We start from the raw sequence: 23,267 nt of genomic DNA on the forward strand, positions 1-23,267 counted from the left end.
TCAGTAGGTGTTTTGGATCAGAACAACAGATCAGGCATCCACCTCTAATTTTCACACATTGCGGGCCTTAGTCTCAAAAGCTTGCTCTTAGTCCACGGTTCTAGAAAGCTCAAAGAGGACTCACATTTCTTAAACGTGCCTATGTACCAGGCTTGGCTCTTTATACCTGTTATCTCATTTAATTTTTATCAGTGTGGGAAATGGGTATTATCTTTTTTCAAATAAATTGACTCGGAGAGATTGCTCAGCTGGTGGTGGGCCTCACTTCGTACCCCTGTCTGTCTGGCTTCGAAGTCTGTCTGCTTTTCATTGTGCCCTTGTTTATAGCCTCTCCTGAGCTGGGGTTTGGGGCGCCTGTGCGCCCACCGATATCTGGGTAGCCAGACTGATCCCCGGCCCAGTGTGGGCCCGCAGAGGACAGCTGTGCCAGGCTGTGTCCCGAGAGCCTGGACTTCTCCCCATCCCCGTCCTTTTCCAGTCCAGAAGTTCTGAGTTGTGACTTTGTTTTAAAGGCCTGGGTTCACTCCCTTGTCCTCTCCTGATGGCTGCTGTGAGGAAGGCATGAAGTGGGGGAGGACTTTGCCGATGTTAAGTGCTTTATTAATAGTATCCGCACTGAGTGCACTCTGAGCTGGAGAGGGTCCAGGGTGGGAGGGTGTGGGCGGAAAGTCTTACTCATGCTTTTCAGCAAGCCCTCTCCATGGTTCCTGGTCCCTTTTGTAGAGCTGATCTGGGTCCTTCCTTCTCTTCTACTTTGTGCTCAGCGACTCCCCTCCTCTCTTCTCCACCTCTACCTTCCTCTGCCATCCCCGGTCCGGGGGGCGGTGGCCATGGAGTGGAAAGAAACGACCCAAAGCTATAGAGGGGTGCTCAGCAGGAATGGGGGAAGAGGGCAGCCTGTGAACTGAAGTCCAAGGTCAGAGGGGAGACAGAGCCAGGAGGGGCTGATAGGATGACCCTCTAGTCTCAGGCTCAGACTTACGTCAGGGGCGAGATGCAAATGGAGAGTGGCAGGGAGCTGAGGCAGGAGCCCTGGCACGGGTGAGGGGGGTCAGTGCGGGGTACTGGCCTGGGCGCCCAGGCTCGTGGGTGGGGGAGTTGGTCTGGCAGCCTCCTCTCCCTCCTAGCCTTTTCTCCCCCTCAGAAGTGAGGCTGTGGGCGTGTTCACACCAGTCGTCAAAAATGCATGGGGTCGGGGAGGTGGGGCAGGAAGGACAGGGTACTAACATTTATTAAGCAGCTAGTGTGCAGGGTCTTAGCAATCACTGCACTGCTTCCTGTAGTCTTCACAAGAGGCGAGTGCGGCCACGTTACAGAGACAGAGGTAAAGTCTAGATCTGAGCTCTGGTTTGGCCCCCTCAGGAGCCCATGAGCTTTCTACCACACCCGCAGGCCACAGTTACACATCATCGCACCGCGGTGTGTGTAGCCAGCTCGGCGGGGGGGTGGGAGGGATGGGGAGTAGCGGTGGGAGAGGAGCGGTTGCCCCCATCTTGGGTGTGATGGGCCAGTGCACAGAAACAGATCCTTCCCTAGGGAGCCCCTCTTCCCACGAGTGGGGCTGGGAGTACAGCATGGACAGCGGGCTCCCAGGGCCCCTGCGGCTCTCTGACGGTGTGGAAAACCAGAATAGGCAGAAGTCTGGGCATCCCTGCCCCCATCTTCAGCCACCGAGTCAGAGCTGCTCCCAAGGGCCTGAGGATGGACCCGGCCCTGGCTCCCAGGCTTCCTCACTAGGCTCTTCGAGTCTCTCCAACCTCTTCTCCTCACCTTGACCCTCGGCCCTGCAGCCCCTTCTCTCCAAATTAGGTTCCTCGTTGTTCTGTAGATGGTGCTTTCAAAGTGTGCTTCTTCAGCAAAGCCCTGGGGCGGCCCCAAGACCTTAGAGCTGGGGGGCGGACATGTGGGGGGAGAGGCAGAGCCCCAGCCCCATATCAGTCACCACAGAGCAATTCTTCCCTTTCGCTGAGTGTGCGGGGCCAGTGCTTCCAGGCCTGAGTCCCTAAGATGCCCATATCGGAGAACCACAGCCCGGGCTCGGCTCCACGGCTTCTGGAGGTACTCCCATTTCAAATCAAGGGTGGTTGATTGACCAACTGATTAATTCCCAGGACCCATTTCATTTCTCTCCCCTCTGAAGAAAGAGCTTCCCTCTCTCCTGGTTCTTCCTCACAGGCCAAGACAGTCTTGGTGTTTGCTTGTATCGGTCTATCTTTGTACCACCACGCCAGGCCGAGACCTGGCAGACTGCTGGAAGCCTGCTGGTGCTTCCAGAATCTACCTCCCCCCTCCCTCCCCCCGATGCACACGTGCGTGCACACACACACACCCACCCACACACACACATACACACACACACACACAGCACGCGTGTGCACACGCACCCTTCATGATCGGCCCAGACATGGCCATTGGCCTGCATTTCTTGCTCTAACTCTTGAATGATGCTAGGGGATTATAGTTTTGAATTCATTCCTGACATTCAGCCACAGTCCTGTCTGCAACTGACACCCACACAGCACATAACTGCTATCGTGTTAGTGCACACAGCAGGCTCTTTGTAGACATTACATTTATACCCAAGGCTTTGTCGCCATTTTACGGAAGCGGCCGCAGAGGCCAATGAAGGCGCCAGAGCTGAGCTGCTTATGTGAGGAAGGAGATCTCTCCCCGGGCTGCTCCTCCACACCTGACGGTGGCAGCCACCGCTCCCCAGCACGGTGCCCCGTCTGGCTGCGCTGATCAGAGGGACAGGGAAAAGGGGACACACATCCGCTGCTATCCCAGCCGTGAGGACTTCGGGGAAACAGAAGAGCCCTGGCTGAGAAGCAATGTTTCCTTCCCTGGGAGAAGGGAAGGAGAGCGCAGGGCCGCCTGTAGCAACCACAGTCCTGGCCCACGGAATCTCACCCCGTCCGTGACACACTTGCCCAGGCCTTGGCTCTCTTCAGAATATGTCTGGCCTCATTCCCTCACTCGATATTACACTTCTTGTGGCAGGAGCAAGCACCAGACAGAGCCTCCCACTTTAGGTCCCACTAACGCCTCTCCCCTGCCTTGGCCTCTGGAAGACGAGCTCCTTATCAGAGAGCCTCTCTCTGGGGCCACACCTCTGCAGGTGCGGGGATGACAGCAGAGTCTGGAACCTGGGGCGTTATTCGTACCCCTCGCTGCCACACCACACCCCCAATACACACACACTCACCATGAGATGCTGGAAGAGCCAAGAACGCATTATATTGGTGGCATGCTTGGGCAAGACTCCTCGTTTGTTCTTGGACTTCTTATCCTCATTGTCCAGGAGGGAGGTGAGGTCAAGGTTAACCTTCAGGGCACGTGGAGAAAAAAATCAGCATCAGCAGCCTGGCGGACCAGCAGCCAGGGACCTGTTGCCATAGTGACGGCAGGCTCTTGCTGCCAACCCCCTTTCCCAACTCATTCTTAGGGCCCTGGGGAGGTCACCTTTCCTTTCACTCTGCACCAGCCCCTCAGAGAATGGAAGACAAGGAGAAGGAGAAGAAGGAGGAAGAGGGGTGGAGGAGAAGGGGACAGAGAGGACACAGAGGGAACAGGGACATGCAGAGCGCAGAGGAGAGACAAATTTGCCAGAAACCATCCACTAGTTATTAGCATTTCTAGGTTATTTTATGGTTTGCAAAGCACCTTCCTCCCCATTACCGTGGTTGGCACTCACAGCAGCCCCGGAAGTTGGCAGGACTCTGTGCAGGTGGTGTTAATCCCCCTTCTGTGGATAAGAGCTCTGAGGCTCCGAGAGGTCAGGTGACTTATCCAAGATGACAGAATTAATGTCAGGTCTCAGGCCTGACTTCAGATCTTCTCCCTCCCCCTCCTTGTGTGTGCGCTCTATCCCACTGGGCTACAGAGTGGCCCTGGCTAGGGACCAGGGATAGGACGTGCAGGATCCTTCGACGTAACCCTGAGAGGTAGGGAAATCCCAGGAGTTGATAAAGCCTTTCTGACACCCAGCTTCCGATCTGTAAACTGGGGGCAACAACACCCCTTAGAGGAATAACGAGGATTAAGTGAGTCACTGTGTAAAGGGCCTAGCAGAGAGCAAACAGTGATGGTTGTCCACCCCCCCCCCCGGCCTGTGCACCTGAGTGCACACCTGTGCACGCACACTCACCTGTGTGTTCTGGATCTGGATGGCTCCCTGGGGGATTGCTTGGGTGACCACCTGACCCTGGGAGGTTACCATGGTAACTGGCTGGTATAAGGCTCCACCTGAGGAGACAACCAGTTTTTGGGTCCCCTGCCCTGGGGGTGGGTAGGAGTGAGGGCAAGCAGGATTTCCAATTCATTTGGCACTCCCATGTAAACCCTTTCTTTTAGAGGTACCCAAGCCCCTGTTGGGGGGGGGTGAGATAGGAACGGGGTCCAGAGAATACAGCCTCTGGTGGGAAGTGTTTGGGGGCAGGGACAACAGCTTTACTTGGTCTTTGAGGGACTCATGAGACTTTGACCCAAATTTGTTCGAAAATAATCACAATCAGGTCTCGGTGCTAGCCATCTATAAACTTACAGAACATTTTAGTCAAGAAATTAAGCTGGAAGCCCCTACTTGGCAGGGGGCACTCCTCCCATTTCCTAAGATTGTTTGTAAGGTACCCTGCCCCCACCCCTTGGAATCCCCTTGGGGCCACCCCTTCTCCTCCCAGGAGTGTTCCCGACAATCCCCTGCACCGACCTGACACCACTTGTGAGTTGACGGTTGTCATGGCGATGTTGCCCTGCTGGAGCGCTGAGGCTGGGACCACAATCCCCGGGGGGTTATTGGAGACTCCAGACATGGAACTGGGGGAGTTCTGCAGGAGGTCCTGGCAGTAAGGGGGGCGTGGTTTGTGACAATGTCACTAAGTGCTTAGAAACCACAGTCCCAAACTCTTCCTCTCCTTTTCTCCCTTCCTGCCTTCCCTCCTCCCTTTTTCCTGCTCCTCCAAGGACCCAAATCTGAAAGGCAATTCTCATGGCCTTCTAGAAGCAGTGAATAAGAAAGCTCAATATTAAAAACCAACCAACCAACCAACCAACCAACCAATCAACCAACAATATTTATCCACTTAGCCATTCCATTCTTCTGAAACCTAAGACACAAATCATCTCATAAATCAGTGGTCCCCACTTCGGCTTCACTTTGGAATTTCCAATATTGATGCCTGGGTTCTAACCCCAGAGATTCTAATTCAATTGGTTGGGGGTGTGGCCGGGGCTTTGTTGTTTTACAAACTACCCCAGTGGTACTAACGTGTGGCCAGGGCTAAGACCCAGGCTTTCTCTGCCTAGCACCGTTTCACCCTTCACTCTGAACTGTCTCTAGATGCCTTCCCTGACACCCTCTGCCCCTGGAACCTCACCTCCTCACATACCGATATCTCATTATCTATTACAGCAAGCTCCCCACACAAGCGGCCTCCAACGTTCTGTCTTTGTATCTTGAGCACCTAACTCAGGTGGCCGGCACACGGCAGCTACTAACGTCGTTGATCAATAATAGTAGAGAAAGCAGCTACCCTAGCCTCTTTACAACCTGCCTTCTAAGGGCGTCTCATAGGAGCCTCGACCTCGAGCCACCCCTCGGCACATTTCATCGATTTCTTCCTCTTCCTCGGGCTGCCAACACAAAATGCCACTGCAGACAGAGTCTCCCCTTGGCCCACGCTGTCAACCCACCAGCCTCCGTTTGCCCCAGGAAACAATCCTTGCACTTTGTTTTTGAAGCCTCCAAAGCAGATAAGAAGAGCACTGTTTCCTGGCACTCTGGTCACCTCGTTATTGCCGTGTCACAGCTGGGCAAGGAAGTGCTTGGACCTGATGTTGAGGAACTCCGCATGCCATGCACGCGGGAGGGAGCTTGGTTGCAGCCTTCAAGAAGCAGCAATAAGCCCTCCCTGCCTGGCGGCTGGGCGCTTGCTGGGGGCGGGGAGAATTTGTGAAGGAATTGGGTGGGTGAGAGGTTGGGGTCTCTAGGCAAGAGAGGTGGCCACTGGGGTGCCGTGGGAGGAGCGGTGGGAGACCTGCCTGGGTGTCTGAGCTCCTCCGACCACAGTTTCTCATCTGAAAACAAGGCCTGAACCAGGTAACCCATCTGATGACCATCTAGGCTGACGCTCTCATGCGCACAGCTTGGAGTCATAATGCATGAGCTGTAAGAATTCAGACAGGTAAATAGTCAAGGAAATAGACTACCACTGGGGGAAAAGAAGGCCCCTAGCTTCCTTTCATTTTAGGACTGGCGGAGAAGCTTGGGCTTTCAGCCTCCAAGGAAGGTCTAGAGTTTCTTTGAGCCAAACTCGTGGCCCTCCCACTGAAGACATTCAAGTTTAATACTGAGGCCCACTTTCTGAAGCCTAAAAATTGGAAGAGCCCTTAAAAGCCACATATGCCAACTCCCTGAGCACAGATAAGGAACTGAGGCTTTAGAAACCCAAGTGACTCACCCAAGGCCCCCAGCTGGTTCGCAGCAATGGGACTAGAACACAGCCCTCCTTCATCCACATATACTGAACACCCACCTTGTGCCAAGAGCCGGGCTACAAGGTGCTCCTGGAATCACAGGGGTTCAGTACACAGTTACTGGAGGCAAGGTGAACAGGTGAAACAATCAAACCCCGGAAGCACAGAGGCAGCATGGGCACCAGAGGAAAGACCATGGATTTGGGAATCAGCAAATCCCGGCCCTTCTGGGAGCCTCAGTCTCATTTATAAAATGTGTCTGGCCCAGTGCTGACATCCAGGAGCCCTCAAAGCCTGTTTGCAGCTCTGTGCCCATCTAAGGTCCATCCTGCCCTCGTCCCAACACCCCCGCCAACCATTCTCACAGGAGGTAAACCGATGCTGATGTTATTTGAAGCTGAAACAAAGCTGGAAGGTACATGTAATAGAAGAGGGTGTCCCTCCATGCCTTTCACCCTAAAACTAATGGAAATGACTTTTCAATAATCTCTTGTCTGGAATCATTTATGCCACGGTGCTCCTCATCGGGGAAAGGCATTTGGGAATTTCAAACATAAAAAGTTGCCCCAGACTTTCTTTTTCCCCAAGAAAAGTATCCAGCAAGGTTAGGAAAATACAAGCGAAATCAGTAAAATAAATACAAGATGTGTGCCTTAGGATTCAACCAACACACATTTTTGCTAGCCCGAGGCAGAAGGGTGAGTTATCGCCTACATACTTCATCTGCTTATTCAGCCTGGCTGGGTCTCTGCCCTGTGGTCTTGCTGGCCTCCGTGCCAGGTTCTGGGTTTGGGTAACTAAAGCAATTTATGCATGAGATCAGACTCTTCTCTTTCCTATCCTCTCCTACTCTGGGGTCGTTGGCCGAGACACACCAAGAGGCAGCCAAGTTATATCAGCAAAGGAACAGAGTAGAGACGTTCAGGGGCAGAGACCACCATGGGCAGGGCCAGGGCTGGCCCCATCTTAGCTGGGCAAAAAAGAGGAAAGAAAATGTGGGCATCCCCGAGGTCTGGGAAAATAACATCCATCCCCTGCATTTGTACACACGAGCTGTTTCACACACAGGTCTGAGCCCTGCCGTGTTTTCAAAGACACAGAGTCTCAGGGTCCTTGAATCAGACCCTCTGCAATCTGTATTTATAAAAGCCGCCCTCAGCTGGTCCCCAAGATCAATGGGTCTGAAACTGCCTATTTATGACACACATCGAATATTAGCATTCTTTTACCACGCTATTTCACTTTAGTTTCCCCACTACTATGGGAGAGATGATTCCATTTGCCTGAAGAGGAAGTGAGGTCCAGAGAACCAACGTGACTTCCTAGAGTCACACAGCTGAGCCTCGAACCCAGGTCCTTTGGCTCTGAGCGCAGTGCTGATGCTCGCCTGGAGACATGTGCTTTGGAGTCAAGGCTAGACGTAAGCAGGGTGCCTGGCACATGTAAGCACCCAATAAATCACTTTCCACTTCCTTTGGCTAAAGCCACTCAACGAGGGAGCTGAGTTTGGCACAGCCAGGATTTAAAACCTGTCCTAGAAGGTCCTAGAGCCGCCTGGGTTCTTTACTTAGCAGCAGTGGGGATTCAGCTGGGGCTGCAACCGGACCCACGGTGCTCCCTCCTCACCACGCACCCCCTTCATTCCTGCCTCCTCGCCGAAGACATTCCCGGGCCCAGGCCAAGCCCCCGAAGTGGGAGCTGCTTCCCTGTCTTGGACAAGCTCTGTGACCTGACTGAAGCCATTTCAGGGGAGCCCAGGGTCTAGCTCTCCGGAGCCTGTGTCTCTACGGAGACAACGGGGCTCTGGATCTCTGGGAACAGTCTACGTTGAGGAAGGAGCTACATGGCAGCAGTGGAAGCTCCTTGGGGAGAAAACGTTGGCTAAGCACACAGTATTTTTATCTTCTTGACAGCTTCCTCTTGGGGCTTATCAGACTTCCAACCAGGTGGATGAGGCTTTGTCTAGACCCAAATAGAGCTGTTTCCTTCCAGGCTCCTTAGCGCTCATAAAGAGGTGAGAAGCGCATGTGATCCAGTTTTAGCGACATTCTTCAGAATCTAGAGTCTCATGTCCCTGCCCAAATTGTCCAGGAACCAGGGGCTCAGAGCTGGTTATCTAGCTCAAGAACTCTGCCTTGTCCCACCAGAAACACAGCCGTGGTGTCCCCAGGCTCTGAGAACTGCTGGAAGCCTGGCTTCCCCGGTGGAACCATCCCATGAAACTGGGGCGTGTGTGGGCTCCAACTTTCTAGTAGTAAGATTTGCTTTCAAAGTAGGACAAGACCCCAAAGCTGAAAACTTCCTTGGAGTTTCCTGGGAATGACGTCTCTGGGCCTGGACCAGGTGACCCAGGACTTGGAGGGAAACCCATGAGCTGGGCTCCACAGGCTGCCCCAGAAGTTTCCCACTGCCGATCCTCGTGTGCTGTTTCCCTGAGACACAGAGAGTCTCTCAGAAGCGGGCAGAGCAAGGTAGGGGAGAAACTTTAGAAGGGCCGCGAGCTCGCGCCTCCCAAACCCCACCTGTAGACCAGCTGCAGAGCCTTCGCTGCCTCGGGCCATCGGTCACGGTGGTCACTGGGTGAGTTTTACTCCAAATCTCATTTTGGAACAAAAAAAGATTTGTTCAAAAGGAAGGCCTTCCTAAGGAAAAGTGAAAGGTTCTGGGATTACTCTTGGAAGTGGAGGGTGTTCGGGTGGGGCGTGTGTGGCACGAAGGAACTGACTATGGCTATGAACTCTGACCTCCTGGTCTGAGGAGCCGGGTTGGTCCCTGGAGCCACCAGTCTTCACTGTGAATAGGGAAAGGGCTTCTGTTGCCCGGGGAAACGAAATTTCCACTGAAGGAAGAAATTCCCGGAATAAACTGATGGGAGGAAGAAAGGCAGGAGTGAAGGCCAAGATGGATGGAAAAATTTTCCTTTAAGTTATTCCGAAATAGCTGGAATGTTTATCTCACAAGGAGGCCCGTGGAACAGGGGATATGAACTAGATGACACTGCAAAGGTCCTTCCGACTGAGGATTTTAGAAAAACCAATGCCATTCCCTAGGATCTATTGTGTGTGTGGTGGGGGCGGTGGTGAGCAGGTGGGGGAGGTAGGAGTTGGAGGGGCAGTACAGCCCGTGGGGCTCCGCTGTCTGTCATCCACCCCCAGGCCACTAGGGGTCTCTGCTGATCCACCAGCTCAGATTGCACTCCCCAAACCTCCCCAAGCCTCCCAGGAGGACAGGTCTCTGGGCTAACTGGCCTGCGCTGGGGGGTGGGGACTTGGTCTTGGTCTTGGGTGCCATGCTTCTGCTGGAAAGCTTGTCCGGACTCACCCTGGGCATGCCCATGGCCCATGCTCGTGACTCCCTCAATGCTTCCTGTTGGCCCGATATACTGGACATAAAGCATAATGGTTCTCTTTCTTATGCATGTGTCTTCTTTTCCCAGTTTTGGTTGCAGATATTTTGAGGGAAAGAGGGTTCTTTCTTTGAATTCCCCCAAACTGCCTACTACACTGTTGGGTGCAAGGTAGATTCTCAATAAACGCATGGCCTGACTGGGCTTTGGCCTGGGACGGTGTGTGTGTGTGTGTGTGTGTGTGTGTGTGTGTGTGTGTGTGTCTTAGAGGGGAAGGGAAGTTGCCCCTGTCCCCAGACACGCTGTTCCTGGCAGTGTCCCTCCATTCTGGCAAGGCCGGAGTCCTGTCTTTGGCTGGGAAGAGCTGGGCTCCCAAACTCATGGAAGCCAAGCACATGTAAACAAGCCACCTAATCCCCTTGCTGTTCCCCTCCTGCTGGGGGCTTTAGTCTCAAGGGAAAGTCAGCTTTTGGCCTGTGGGGACAAGTGGCAGCTGCTGCTCTTAAGGAACATTCCTTCTCGGAAGCAGAGAACTGCTCAGGTTTCACTAGCCTGGCAGGAAGGGCGGTCCTCATGGTCTCCTGGCGCCCTGAGCTGGAGGGCTGGGGGCTAGGAACTGGTGGAAGGGACAGCTTTGATGGCTGTGGGGGGACTGAGGCAGGGTAGCCCCTGGAAGTCTGCTTCCTGTCGCTGTGGTCTAGGGGTGCCCCCTTCCCCTCTCAGTGCTGATCTTGCAGGGTGGATCATCCCCCCTCCTCCCACCGGCCTTAAAACTCCCTGGGCAGATCCTCCGGCTGCTTGGCCACTGGGCAGAACTTCCAGGGGCTTGACTGAGGTGACTGCCCCCCACTTCCTTGACTTCCTGCTAATCTTGAAAATGCAAACTCCCTGTGGGTCAGTAGGCAAGTCCCCCTTCCCCAGGTAGGGCTGTACTCACTCGTCCCCTTGCTATTTTTTAGAGAGTTAGCATAGCTGTAGAGTTCTACTTGCTCTGCCGAGCCTGTGGGGCTTGGAGCTGGGTTCACTCGGTGCCTTTCTTTTCCCTATTAGCAAATCTAAAGTCACGTTTCCCCTCAATCGGTTTCTTCCTCTCTAGTCTCCAAATGGCTGCTCTACAGTTTAGTGGGGTCACCCCTCCCCACCCAGGGCCCAGGACCCTTGGTTCTTCCTATGTATCACAAAAAAAGCCAAAGGACTTATTCTAATAAGTAGAACACAGACTCCAGAGAAAACCTGTCTCCGTCTCTGCTGCTTACTTGAGCCAGTGTCTTAACTTCTCTGAGCTTCTCTTTCCTGGGGAGAAAATAAGGTGCCCCTTGCAGCCTTGTTGTGTGGAGTAAATAAGGTAATATATGTAAAGCATCCAGTAGATACAGTGTTTGAGATGTAGGGAAGGTTCGGGAAATGGCGACGTTCTCCCCGTTCTCCCCCAGTTCTCCCTGGAGCAGTACAAGATGCGGCTACTCAATTAATTTGCCTCCAACATGTTTCCAACCCTCACCCCATCACCTACATTCCCCATTACATCTCACATCTTTGGTGATTGGCCATCATTTTCATCCTCCAGCATAACTCCCCACAACTTGGCTGCAAGTTGTTACATTTGGAGGTCAGAGATCATGTCATATCCACACTGAGATCCTTGAGACTCAGGCTCAGTTGTGCTTAAACAGATGCACGGGGCAGGAATGAATGACTGCTGGTCCCCTACCAGCTCCTTCTCTTCAGGGATCCTGAAGGACTTCTCCCAGACTTCTCTCTACACCGGGAACACTCACTTTTGGAGTTCCCACATAGCCTACCACCCCCTCTCCTTTACCCCCCCCTTCCCGAGGAAGTCTTCCCAAGGCTAGAGAATCTGCAACTTCTCCAGTGACAACGGGCAGAATCCTCCTGCTGGCCTATCTAATCCATGCTGAGGTTTGCTCATTCTGTCTGCAGGCAGGAACAGACCGTGGCCGCGAGAGTGTGCAGGCGGGGGCCAGGCCTTCTCTGCAGGCAGAGGGAAGGAGGCTGAGCAGTGACTGGGGTAACTTGAAGCCACATATGTGGTTTGTTCAATCCAGACTCCTTCCTGTGGCTCCTCTCCCTGTCTCTGGCTGCTCCTTTCCTGCCTTCCTCAATGTTCCCTCGACCCGGAGTCTTCTACGGCTCACATAACTTATCTAGATCTGAGATTGGGAGCTCCTTCTGGATAATTCACTCATGCTCTCATAGGACCTAGCATGGTGCAGTGCCCCCCAAATGCCTTGTGACTGAGAACTTTGGCTCAGTTCTATTTGCCCTTCGATAAGGCCCCTGCTTAGATCCATCCCCATGAAAAAAGAGGGGGGAGTTTCAAGTCAAATTAATACTCGAGCGAGGCGGGAGTTAGGTTCCCTCTAGTGGGATGGTTTAGTTGATGCCCTCTAGGAAAAGACAGGAGAAGCCTGTCCGACAGGAGTCGGAGTCCAGAATGAGCCTCCTTACCGAGGAGGCTGCCCCTGCAAGAAGGCTGGACTCAGAGGTGTGAGGGAGCTTGGATGTCATAGGGGCAGGCGGAACATGATGGCTTCCTGGGGATGCAGAAAAACTAGCTGTGGCCCGATTCCTTGGGAGCTCTGGCTTAGCTCTCAGGCTTGGTGGAAGCCATCTCCCCTACTCCCTACCCCCTCCCACCCCCAAGAGAAAGCTCACATTCAGAAATGGAAGGACAAGCAGGGAAGGGGCCCAGCTGCCATAGAGCTGAATGGGGAACATGGTATGGCATCTGGGGGGGGGGGAATGACCAATTTGAATTAAAAATTCTCCCACTTTGCAACACAAGGCTGAATGATTAGCACACAGGGAAAACCATGAGCCAGCAGTTTGCAACAAAGCTGGCAGGCGCTGGAATGTTGGTCCTGAGGATCATGTTCCAGAGGGGAGACACCCCTCCCTGGGCCAGGCTGGCGCTCGGTGCGGCTATTTCAGGCTGGGGGGATTAAGGTTGAACCATGACGAATGTGAACCACTGTATGTACGCGCGCGCGCACACACACACACACACACACACACACACACACACAGATGCCCCAGACACTCCTTTTCTCTCTTCTCTCCCATACTGGCTCCCATGCCCTGATCCCCAGGCCTGTCTCCTGCACAGAAAGGCTCTTGGCAGCCGAGGTCTCTCCCTCCCTGGAAGGCCCAGCCAGCCCCACACTCCCGGCTCAGGGAGAGTGACAGGAGCTTGCCCTGCGAATGTGGACAGTACCTGGCCCGTGCAACGCACCCTCCCTCCTCCGCACACCTGGCTTTGCTCTGGCCCCGCACCTGCTTCCCGCCCCCGTCCCTTCAATCCTCCACCCCTTTGCTGCTGTTCCTTTCCTCTCTCTTCTGCCTCTGGCCTCTCAGCCTCACTTCCCTTCCCCCTGCCTCCCTTCCCCTCCAGGTCTCCATCCTTCCTCTGCCTCCCTCTTGAAGGTGACCCTCCAGAGTTGTCTTTCTTTCCCTTTATCTTTCTTCTGATTTCTCCTTCCCTCCTTTGGCTTCCTCTGGCTTCTCTTGACCTGTCTCCATCTGTCTCCTTGTCTTACTTCTTTCCACAGATATTTACTGGCCGTCCACACATAAGACCTTGGGTTAGCCGCCACCAGGCGTGGGTTATAATTGTATATAAAATACCGTCTGTACTCAAAACACGTCTGTTGTCTAAGGAGAGGAGACTAACACCAGCGACTCTGAGATAAAGTCACATGTGATATTTATATATAAGTGGCCCCCAGGGCTCCAGCACTTAGTTGGGAGAAAGAAAAGGCCTTTCTGGATGGGGTGTCAGAGAGGCCTACAGGGGAGAGCAGCCTTGTTACTGTCCCTGGGAAGAGGCCAGGTTTGGTCCCGCAGAGCTGCGGAAGTGCTGTCCCAGCAGACAGGCATGGGAGGATGCGACCCGGGGTGGCCTTGAATATCAGGCAAAAGGATGAGCAATCTCTGAGGACAATCAGAGCTTTTGAGCAGGAGAAGGACATGAACAGAGCCTTAGGACCGTAAACCCAGCAGCAGAAGCTGAAGAGGCACGAGTAGGTGTGTTTGTGTTTGTGGTACGTGTGTGTGTGTGTGTGCGCGTGTGTGCGTGGAGGCTGAGGGCGAGCCAGAGGGGACAGGCGAGCGGGTTAGGAATCTATGGCAGTAGCCCGTGTGTGATGATCTCATTTACCCACTGAGGTCTGAACTAAGTAGGTGGTGGCAGGCAGAGGCAACGAAGGGACAAGTTTGAGAAATTCCGAATAGGAACACCTTGCCAAGTGTCTCGTCTTCTTTTTCAAGCTGTCTTTGTTTTGGCCCGATTGTCTGAGTTCCTCTTTCTAAGCAGATCAGAAGCCTTTCTGCGGTGGCCACCCCAGGGCCAGCGCTGTCAGGCAGAGATCTGATATTTACAATGACGGGAATCAAAGTTCTCTCCTCTTTCCCCAAAGCTCAGAGGCACCAAACGCTGGGATCTCCCCGGATGACTGACTTTCACAGGCAGCGTCTGTGCGTGCTGGCTCACCCAGAGCCCGTGTTATCCTTCTCTGCCAACTCTGCGTCCCCAGTGGCCCTGCCTGCTGCAGACTGACTTGTCAGCCCCAGGACCCCAACCTGGAGGGGGCCGCTGTGGCTGTAAGCCCTCTGGCCCTCCTCTCCTCCCCCACTACCCTCGTACACCCCCAATGTCAGCGCTCGAGGTAGACTTGGAGAGCCCAGGAGGGGAAATCCAGAGCCTCTCCAAGGACCTGATTATTTCCAAAGACTTGTGCTAATTTTCTGATATGATCCTCACATCTCTGTGAGGCACTAAATCCTCATTACTTTTCCTGACCGATGCATTCTAATTAGATCAACACTTAAAAAAAATTCACAATAGCCACAGGATGGCTTTCCATCTCATTAACTCCTCACTTATTATTTTCATGAAAATTACTGATAAAAATGTGCATCTCCATTTGCTGAGGCCTCACAGCCTCCTCAGCTCCTATCTTGCATCTCTCCCGTCACCGGGGCTGCGCAGCGTCGCCATGGTAACCCACAATAATAGAAACTAATAAATTACAAACGAGATGCTCGTTGAGCAATTATTGTCCTCTTTTATGCAAGTTTCTTGCTAATTTTGATCATAAGGGAAAGTACAATAAGACTCTGAAGGAATGAGTCTATTTCAAGAGAATATTAGCAAGCAGAAGCCTGGGCGGCTGTTTTTAGATCTGTAATAAAGTGATTTGGTGATTTCAAGCAATGGGAAGAGGAAATAAACTTCTTGCCTCCTGTCCCATGCAGCACTCACTGCAGAGTCCCACAGAGATCCCTTTGGATTTGTGCAAGGCAGGGCTGGCCTTCTAGAAGGCCCCCTGACCCTTTCTCTGCCTCTACAACCTGGAGGGATGGATGAAGTGTCTTGGTCCCTAAAGCTTAGAGATAAAAATGGCACCACTTTTCTTAGGCACTTTTTCCAGTGCCCATCATTCTTAGAAAGTTTACTCTTTCCCCCAAGCCTGATTGTCTCATGAGAAGGGGCTACCGTAAGCCTCCCAGGGCCCTCCATGTGTCTGTCTCAGACTCGGGAACTCAGTGGGAGGGGAAGAAAGTGGTGAGCTATGGCTTACGTAGATGTCGGTGAGTTTGGTGGAAAGGTATCACCAGGTAGCTTTCCTAGCTCTGTAGGTTTGGGAAAAATACTCCACCCTGGAGAGAAGAGCCCATTCTCACCTAGAACACATAGCCGCCATTTCTATGTTCCCCAGTTCCCAAGGATGACGGTGGTGGGTGACTCTTGGGAGGGGGGTGACTGGACGTGACATTCACAGTGGCCCTGAACTTTAGGAAGACAGATGAGCCAGGGTAGGGTGAGCAACTGGAAAATGATCTAGGAGAAGCAGTTGCATGGGAAGCTGTCTTCATCTATGAGGTGGGCAGGATTCAGGGAAGGACCAAACCCTCCTTCTCAAGAACACGCAAGCACTCTTGAGAAGTGTTCGGGGCTAAGAGGTTGAGGTCCACTCCCGGCTCTGCCCCTGCCTCATCTCAACACTCGATGCGCATTTCTTAGGCTATCTTGGGCGAGGAAGCCAGGAATCACTTTGGTCATTTTCTAAGGAATACCCATGCCCCAGCTGGTGAGTTCTGGTGCTGCCTGATGAGCAGGAGTGGGTCAGAGGAGGGCTCTCATGCTGAAAGCATCCAGTGAGTCTAATCCCCTTTCCTAAGCCACCAGGGGACCTTCAGACATTCCTACACCTGGCTTAGCAGCCTGGCTTAGGAGATAGGACCCAGCCCTGTGTGCAAGTTACCTGTGAGTGAAGGTTTATGGAGGGCTGGTTGGGGGAGTAGGGTCCCCCGAGGTCATTCCTGAGCAGGTTATCGCTGTGCATCTTGGTTTTGAGGCAGGTGATGTACCGGTTACAAAAGTCCTTGCAGAGTTCATTGACTTTCTCCAATTCCAGCAGGTGAATTCTCAGGACCTGGATTGCCTTCACCATCTAGGGAGAGGAGGGAGAGGTGAGCCCAGGTGTTCATATGACCCTCCTCCTGCTGCCTTGATCTCCCGAGCCCCAAGCCCACCGGGGGGAGAAGCCCACCCCCGCCCTAGGTATAAGCTTTCTCACCCATCGGATTTAAATTCTAGTTATGGTGGCGTGCTGATGGTTTGTGTGCTCTGAGCCCACTGTTAACACAACCACTCTTGAGTAAATGGTACTTGGAGAACCATAGAGCTAACAGGCCAGGTTTCTAGCCCCGACCCTTTCCCCTAAGCCTGATTGTCATCATCGGGGGGACCTTGGGCAATCGCTCTGCACCTTGTTGTCGGGAAAATGGGGATAATTATGCCTAGGTTTGTGGAAAGGATTGCAGGAGGGAACGTAGAACTGCAAAGTGTGAAGCGCTGAGCAGGCATGAGGAAGACGGAAACCAGAGCTCCTGTGAGCGCCTCCAGAAGTCAGGGACTGTCTATTCGTAAGCGTGTATTCTGAGGGCCTCATGTGACACAGGTCACCTTGCAGATGCCCCATTGGTACTTGTTGACTGACGGGATCATCCCGCATGACTTAGCCGGGCTCTGGAACAACGAGCTGTCTGCGGCGGCCTTTCCTGTGCCCTTTGGATTGTCGTACGTGTGACTGTCTCTCTTCAGATGGACACTCCTCACCCTTCATGGCAAGAAGCTAGTTCTCAGTTGGAGCTTTTCTCTTTGTCATTGTTATTATTAGAACAAGAAAAGTGCGACGGGAGGTTTTGAAAGTCAAGGAGGGAAATAACTGTCTTTGACCCAATCACCCTAAAAGAACGATGATTTCTTTTTCTTTCTGTTTTTTTTTTTTTGTCTTTTCCACAGGCATCTATTTTAACATTGCTTTAGTCACCTTATGCTTCCAACTTTGTTTCCTGTTTCCCCCTTAGTTTACCAAATGTATTTTTCTATAAAGCAGCACCGTCTTCTCTATTGTCACTTCTGACCTGCAAGCTTCTAGAAGGGAGAGAGGGTGTCTGATTTGCTCACCATGTTACTCTCGGCACCATCACTCTGGACACTTGAGTAAATATTTGTTGAATGGGTAAAAATTATTGAGTAAATATATTTTTAATTGTTGCCTATTATTTCATGTGTGTCCTCCTTAACCAATCCCTCATTGTTGGGCATTTAGGGTACTTCCAATTTTTGAATTTTGTAAAAAATGTTTCAGTGACTGTTTTGCAAGCTTCCCGCTTTGATTCACGTGTCTGCGTTATTTCCTCAGGCTAAATTCCCAGAAGTGACAGGAAAAAAAATCTATGGGCATTCTTTTGGATCATGATAAAGACTGCCAAATTGCTTTTCAAAAAAGGTTGTTCAAATGATGCTGGAGCAATCGGACATCCAAAAGCAAAAAAAAAGCAAAACTTGATTTAAGTCTCACATCTTATATAAAAATTAACTCAATTGGACCAAAGACCTAAATGTAAAATATAAAACTATAAAACTTCCAGAACAAAAATGCAGGAGAAAATCACAAGCTCCTAAGAGTGGGCAAAGAGGTTTTAGATTTGACCACAGAAGCTTGACCGAGAAAATGAAAACCTGATAAATTAGAACTCGTCAATATTTAAAATGTTTGCTCTTCAGAAGACCCTTCAAGGAAGGATGAGAAGGCAAGCTATAGACTGGAAGAAAATACTTGCAAACCATATATCTGACAAAGGACCTCTTTCTAGAATATATAAAGAGTTCTCAGAACTAAACAGTAAAATAGCAAGCAACCCAGTTAGAACAGGGGAAAAAGGCAACAGACATTGCACTGAAGAAGATACACAGATGGTAAGTGAGCACATGAGAAGATGCTCATTGTCATTAGCCATCAGGGAAATGCAAATTAAAACCACAACGAGGTATCGCTTACACACCTATCAGAACGGTTAAAATGAAAAATAGTGATAACACCATGGCAAAGAACTGGACACTGGACCACTTGTACATTACTGGGGGATGTGAAAAATGGTTCAGCCACTTGGGAAAACAGTATAACAGGTTTTTTTTTTTTGTTTTTTGTTTTTAACAAGACTGCAAATATGCTTACCATACACTTTGCAGTTGTACTCTTGGGCATTCATCCCAGGGAAATAAAATACAGGCTCACACAAAAACAGTATGTGAATGTTCAAAGCAGCCTTATTATTCTAACAGCCCCAAACTGGAAACAACCAAAATGTACTTCAACAGGTGAATGGATAAAGACACTGCGGTACATCCATGTCCATGGACTACGACTTAGCAACAATAAGGAACTAACTATTGATGTACTCAACAACTGGGATGGATTTCAAAGGAATAATTGTGCTGAGAAAAAAAAAGCCAATCTCAATATGTTACATACTGTATGATGCCATTTATCTAACATTCTTGAAATGACAGCATTATGGAGGTGGAGAACAGATTGGTGGTGGCCTGGGGGTGCAGTGGGGGAAGGAGAGAGGAAGGGTTCTATCTCTTGACTATCAGAGTTTACGTGAATCTATATCTGTGATAAAATGGCACAAAACTAAACACACAAACGATTGCATGTAAAATGGTGTCATCTGAGTAAGATTGGTGGTTTGTATAACTGTTGATTTCCTGGTTGTGAAACTATATGCAGCTATGCAGGAAGGAAATCAGAACTTCTCTGTATTAGCTCCTAGAACTTCGTGTGAATCTATAATTATATTGAAATGAAAAATGAAAAAAAGGGTGGAGCTTGCTGTCCTCTGAGACCCATTGATGTCAACTTAAGCAGTATACAAGGTCCCTGTTTAATCCTACCCTTCCAGCTGCTGGCTAGCATCTCGATGCCTAGGAAACAAGGCAGGGAATCTCTCCCAGAGAACTTTGATGGTCAGGTGTGAGTAGAGCTGCGTGGCTGGACACCAGTGCCACCACGCTCCTCTCTGAGCTTCACTGGCATTTCTAGTGGGGAACAACTGAGTAGTTCCCGGGTTAGCTTTTGGATTGCCTGACGGGCAGGAACGGTGCTTAACTAATTAAGGGCTCTTGGAGTACTGAATTAGACTAAGTGTCACTCAAAGACAGAGACCAACAATTTTGTGTCTTCATGCAGGGCTCAATCCTAGGGTCTTATCCTAAGGGAGTGCTCCCTCCACGGGGCTGAGATCAAAAGAGACTGTGCTCTCCGAGGCACAGAAGAGAATCGTGACTTTAGAATGGCTTATTTTGTACTGAAGGAACATTGGCTCTCAATTTTCTACTTGACTTTGGCCATGGATATCTTGGTTTATGACTTTCAGAATAACTAGCACCATACAAAGCATTTAATAAATGCTCATTGGTTCCTTAAAAACAATACCCAAACATGTCTTATTCTTACTGTGTCTCAGGCACTGTGTTAAACCTACCACATGCCTTACCTTATCTATACCACACAACTACCCCTGCAAGGAGGCACCATGATTGCCCATATGTTACAGTTGAAGAAAACGAAGCCCAGAGATATTAAGTTTCACTTGTTTAGAGTCACATGGCTGGTAAGTGATAACACTAGGATATGAAGCCACATGGCCTATGCAGCTCCCAAGACGGGCTCTCGGGATTTGTGTAGATGGAGAAAAGCAGTTTGAAGGATGCATGATTTGGGGGCGGGGGAGTGGCTCAGTGATGGGAAGCATAGGGTTCCAGGAAGGCCAAATAGCTTTGGGGACAGTAAAGTTTGGGATTTCCAGAACCCTCCCTGGTAACGTTCCCTCATTCAGCGGCTCTGGTTTCTCATCTCTCACTCCTGGCTTAGCCCACAGGAGTTAGAATACCTCACCAATGTAGGTGTCTGCCTCCTCCTGGGTAAAAAGAGAGGGTTGGACTGTCAGGTGCTTTCCATTTTCTGATTCCCTGAATATTATCAGGACTTGTACCCTTGACTCACTGATGGGGCTGGGAGGGACCCTGGGAGATGATCTGGGCTGGCGTCTAGGTGAGTGGACGGTCCAAACTCTCTAGGATACATAGCTGCATCTTCTCTTCTGAGGCTTTCCTAGTCAGAACCTTCATGTTCGACCCTCTTGATTTCTCTCAGCCTGCTGATTGAGAAGTTCTTCCTTACATGGACCAAAATCTCTCCTGCCTGAATATGAAGTGCTTACCCAGCCTTCTGCAGTGCCAAGAACACCTAGTGCCTCCATCAGTACAACCTCCCTTAATTTAATGGTACTCATTCAACACAAATATGGAGCCTCACTCTACGCCATACATGGGACAAGCCATCTGACTTGAATAAATTGTCCAACTGGCTTTGTCTTCTCCAGACAAAATCATCCTAATTCCTTAAGCCTTTCTTCTTTCCCCTTTCTTCCCTCCCTCCCCTCTCTCCTTCCTTCCTTCCTTCCAACCATCCTTCCTCCCTTCCGCGCTTCCCTCCTCCCCCTCTTCTTCCTCTCTTCCTCCCTTCCATCCTTCCTTCCTTCCTTCCTTCCTTCCTTCCTTCCTTCCTTCCTTCCTTCATTTCTTCTTTCTTTTGGTCTCTGAGCTTTCCTTTAATGGACCGTTCTTTATTTTTAATCACAATTTCATTTAGTCACTTGGTTTTAAATCTGCATACACGTAGCCACCACATAGAAAAGTGTACATACCTATTCATTTATTTTTTAAAACACAGCCAATAAATACTTATTATTGAAAAAGAATCAGAAAGTGCAAACAGGTAAAACAAAATACAAAGTAAAATCTACACAGAATGGTTTTGTTCAAACGAAACACACAAGGAGCATACACCAGATCTGGTGCCCAGTGGTCAAAAGAGGACCTACTTTCTGGTCTAACAAAGCACAGATGAAGGACGACTTTTTTATGGGATAATAGGCTTGGTTTAAAGATTTAAGAAGGTAGAGTAAATCATAATGGTATTCTGAGGCAATGAATATGGAGGACCTATTCAATATTAGAGAAAAAGATGGGCCGTACCATTAGTGGGGCTGGCTGTCAGGCAGAGCAGCAAGTCTGTGGGGGTTGCTGTCACACAACCTGAATTCAGGCCTATGAAATTGGGTGATACTGGGCCAGGTTCATGACTTCTGTGAGCCTCAACTTCCTCATTTGGAAAATGGGGATAATGATTGCTCCTCGCTTGCAAGAGTTGATGAGGGCTAAAGGCGATAATGATGTGAAAAGTATCTTAGAAACCACAGGGAAGTAAATACCTGTAATTTTTTAACCTCTTTTAATAATTTCTAATATCCTGTTGGCTTTTCTATTGCTATTCCATATTCAGTGAGTAGAAAAAGAAGTATTCCCAGTGTTTTTCCTCCTGTATTTATGTTTAGCAAACCATTCTCTATTCTATGTGTTTGCAATTTCGGGTTTTTGCTTCTAAATCAGAATAAAACTCTGATTTATTAAACTATTTTTCTAAGTGATCAATGTCATATAAAAAGTTATTTCAAATCTTCTAGAGCAATAACAATTCCATTTAATTTAATATCATCATCAAATGTGATGAATGTGTTCTCAATCTTTCCCCCCAAGTCTCGCTTCACCTCCAGCTTCTCTCTCTGCCTTCTCTTTCGAAATAAAGAAATAACCCTTTTCTTCTGAGAAGTACCCTTCCAAACAAGCAAAACAAGATGCGACCTTACATTTTAGTCTCACACCACTGCACACTAGCCCTCCCCACCCCCCCGCCCGGTCCCAGGAGAGTACATGGAACTGGGGCTTCTCGCTGGCTATGAAGTCACACGGTGTGATGTCCCAAATCTATTATTGCCTGCCTACTGATTTTGGATCTGTAAAATTTAGGATGATAATACCTACCCTGTAGAGTGGGTATGAAAATTGAACAAGATGATGCATGCAAATGTTCTGGGCACATAGTAGCTATTTGATAAATGCCCATTTTTTAAGCCAACCCTCTCCCCCACCCCACTACCACCAAGTTCCTTTCTAAAGAGTGACCTCTTGTAGGATTGTAGCTTCTGCCCTTCATGGTCATAAGTTCTTGCCTTCCAAACGTATATATATATGACTTTATGATTTGCAAAATGCTTTTCTCATCATTATCTCATTTGAGTCTCACAACCCCAGGGACACACAGGCAATACGCTCAGGTAACCTAAATCCCATGCAACAGTTAGGGGGGCACTCTTTCCCTGGAGGGCAGGTTCTTTTCACCCTCTCCTCCCTTTGCAAGTTGGGAAGCCGGAACTACTCTCCCTCACTCACAGACAAAAGAGTTTCTAAACTTGCATTCCTTCAAGTGCTCAGATATTTCCTGCAAGTCATTAGGGCAGCCACAGCTAAAATCAAATCAGGAATTGTCCCCGACCTGACCAGCTGGATCTGAGCAGTTGGGAGTGCGGGGTCCTTGGAACAAGGAATGGGACGTGGGAGAATGGTGAAGACCAGGGATGGGAGAACTGCCAGACGACTGGGGGATAAAATGAATAGCTATGAAGCCACCATGCATGACAAGTTCAATGACTTTTAAGTCAATAACGTGGCACTTCGCCTCCAGTGTCCTCAGAATTTGGAGCAGCAAGTGGTTTAGAGGGAAGACGTGAGCTTTGGGAGTTAGACCCACTTGGTGCAAATCCCAGCTCTGTAACTTATTGGCGGTAGGACTCTTACTCCTTGCTTTTCTCCTCTGTAAAATGGGGATGACAAGGACTACCTCGTGGGGCTGTCAGGAGAATTACATAGAGAAATGTGCTCGAGAATAATGGGTTTTGGAGGCTGAGTCTTGGGTCTTCCACCCACTCAGAAATCCTGGACAATTTACTTAATCTCTGCACTTTACTTTCCCCATTTTTCCTGTAAAATGGGATAACAGTAGTGACTCCCTCAGCGTTGTACTGAGGATTAGATGAGATTCAGCTGGAAAGAACTAAAAATAAGAGCGGGCACAGAGAAAGCCCTAGGAGAAGAGTAGCTATTCAGCATGGCTGCTAAGAGTGTGGGCGCTGGAGCTCGAGACCTGTAGAGTGACTCTCGCTCCCGCCTCCG

At 50.2% G+C, this 23,267-nt stretch overlaps 1 protein-coding gene across 10 annotated transcripts in view; it reads right to left on the reverse strand.

Annotated features, from left to right (window-relative positions):
- The window catches only part of PKNOX2 (PBX/knotted 1 homeobox 2), a 257,373-nt gene that overhangs the window by 17,241 nt on the left and 216,865 nt on the right, over positions 1-23,267 (reverse strand). For 9 of the 10 annotated variants that reach the window (XM_087868315.1, XM_087868318.1, XM_087868309.1 and 6 more), the window contains 4 exons: positions 16,105-16,293; positions 4,709-4,838; positions 4,148-4,245; positions 3,206-3,325 (listed from right to left, as the gene is read on the reverse strand). In XM_087868315.1, coding sequence (XP_087724441.1) covers positions 3,206-3,325; positions 4,148-4,245; positions 4,709-4,838; positions 16,105-16,293 — 537 coding nt within the window. The remainder of the gene's footprint in view (positions 1-3,205; positions 3,326-4,147; positions 4,246-4,708; positions 4,839-16,104; positions 16,294-23,267) is intronic. The other variant, XM_045798062.2, reaches the window with a different exon arrangement.

Source organism: Ursus americanus, chromosome 16 (genome assembly GCF_024610735.1).
Source record: "Ursus americanus isolate L20-20 chromosome 16, mUrsAme1.1.p, whole genome shotgun sequence".
NCBI classification, from domain to species: domain Eukaryota; kingdom Metazoa; phylum Chordata; class Mammalia; order Carnivora; family Ursidae; genus Ursus; species Ursus americanus.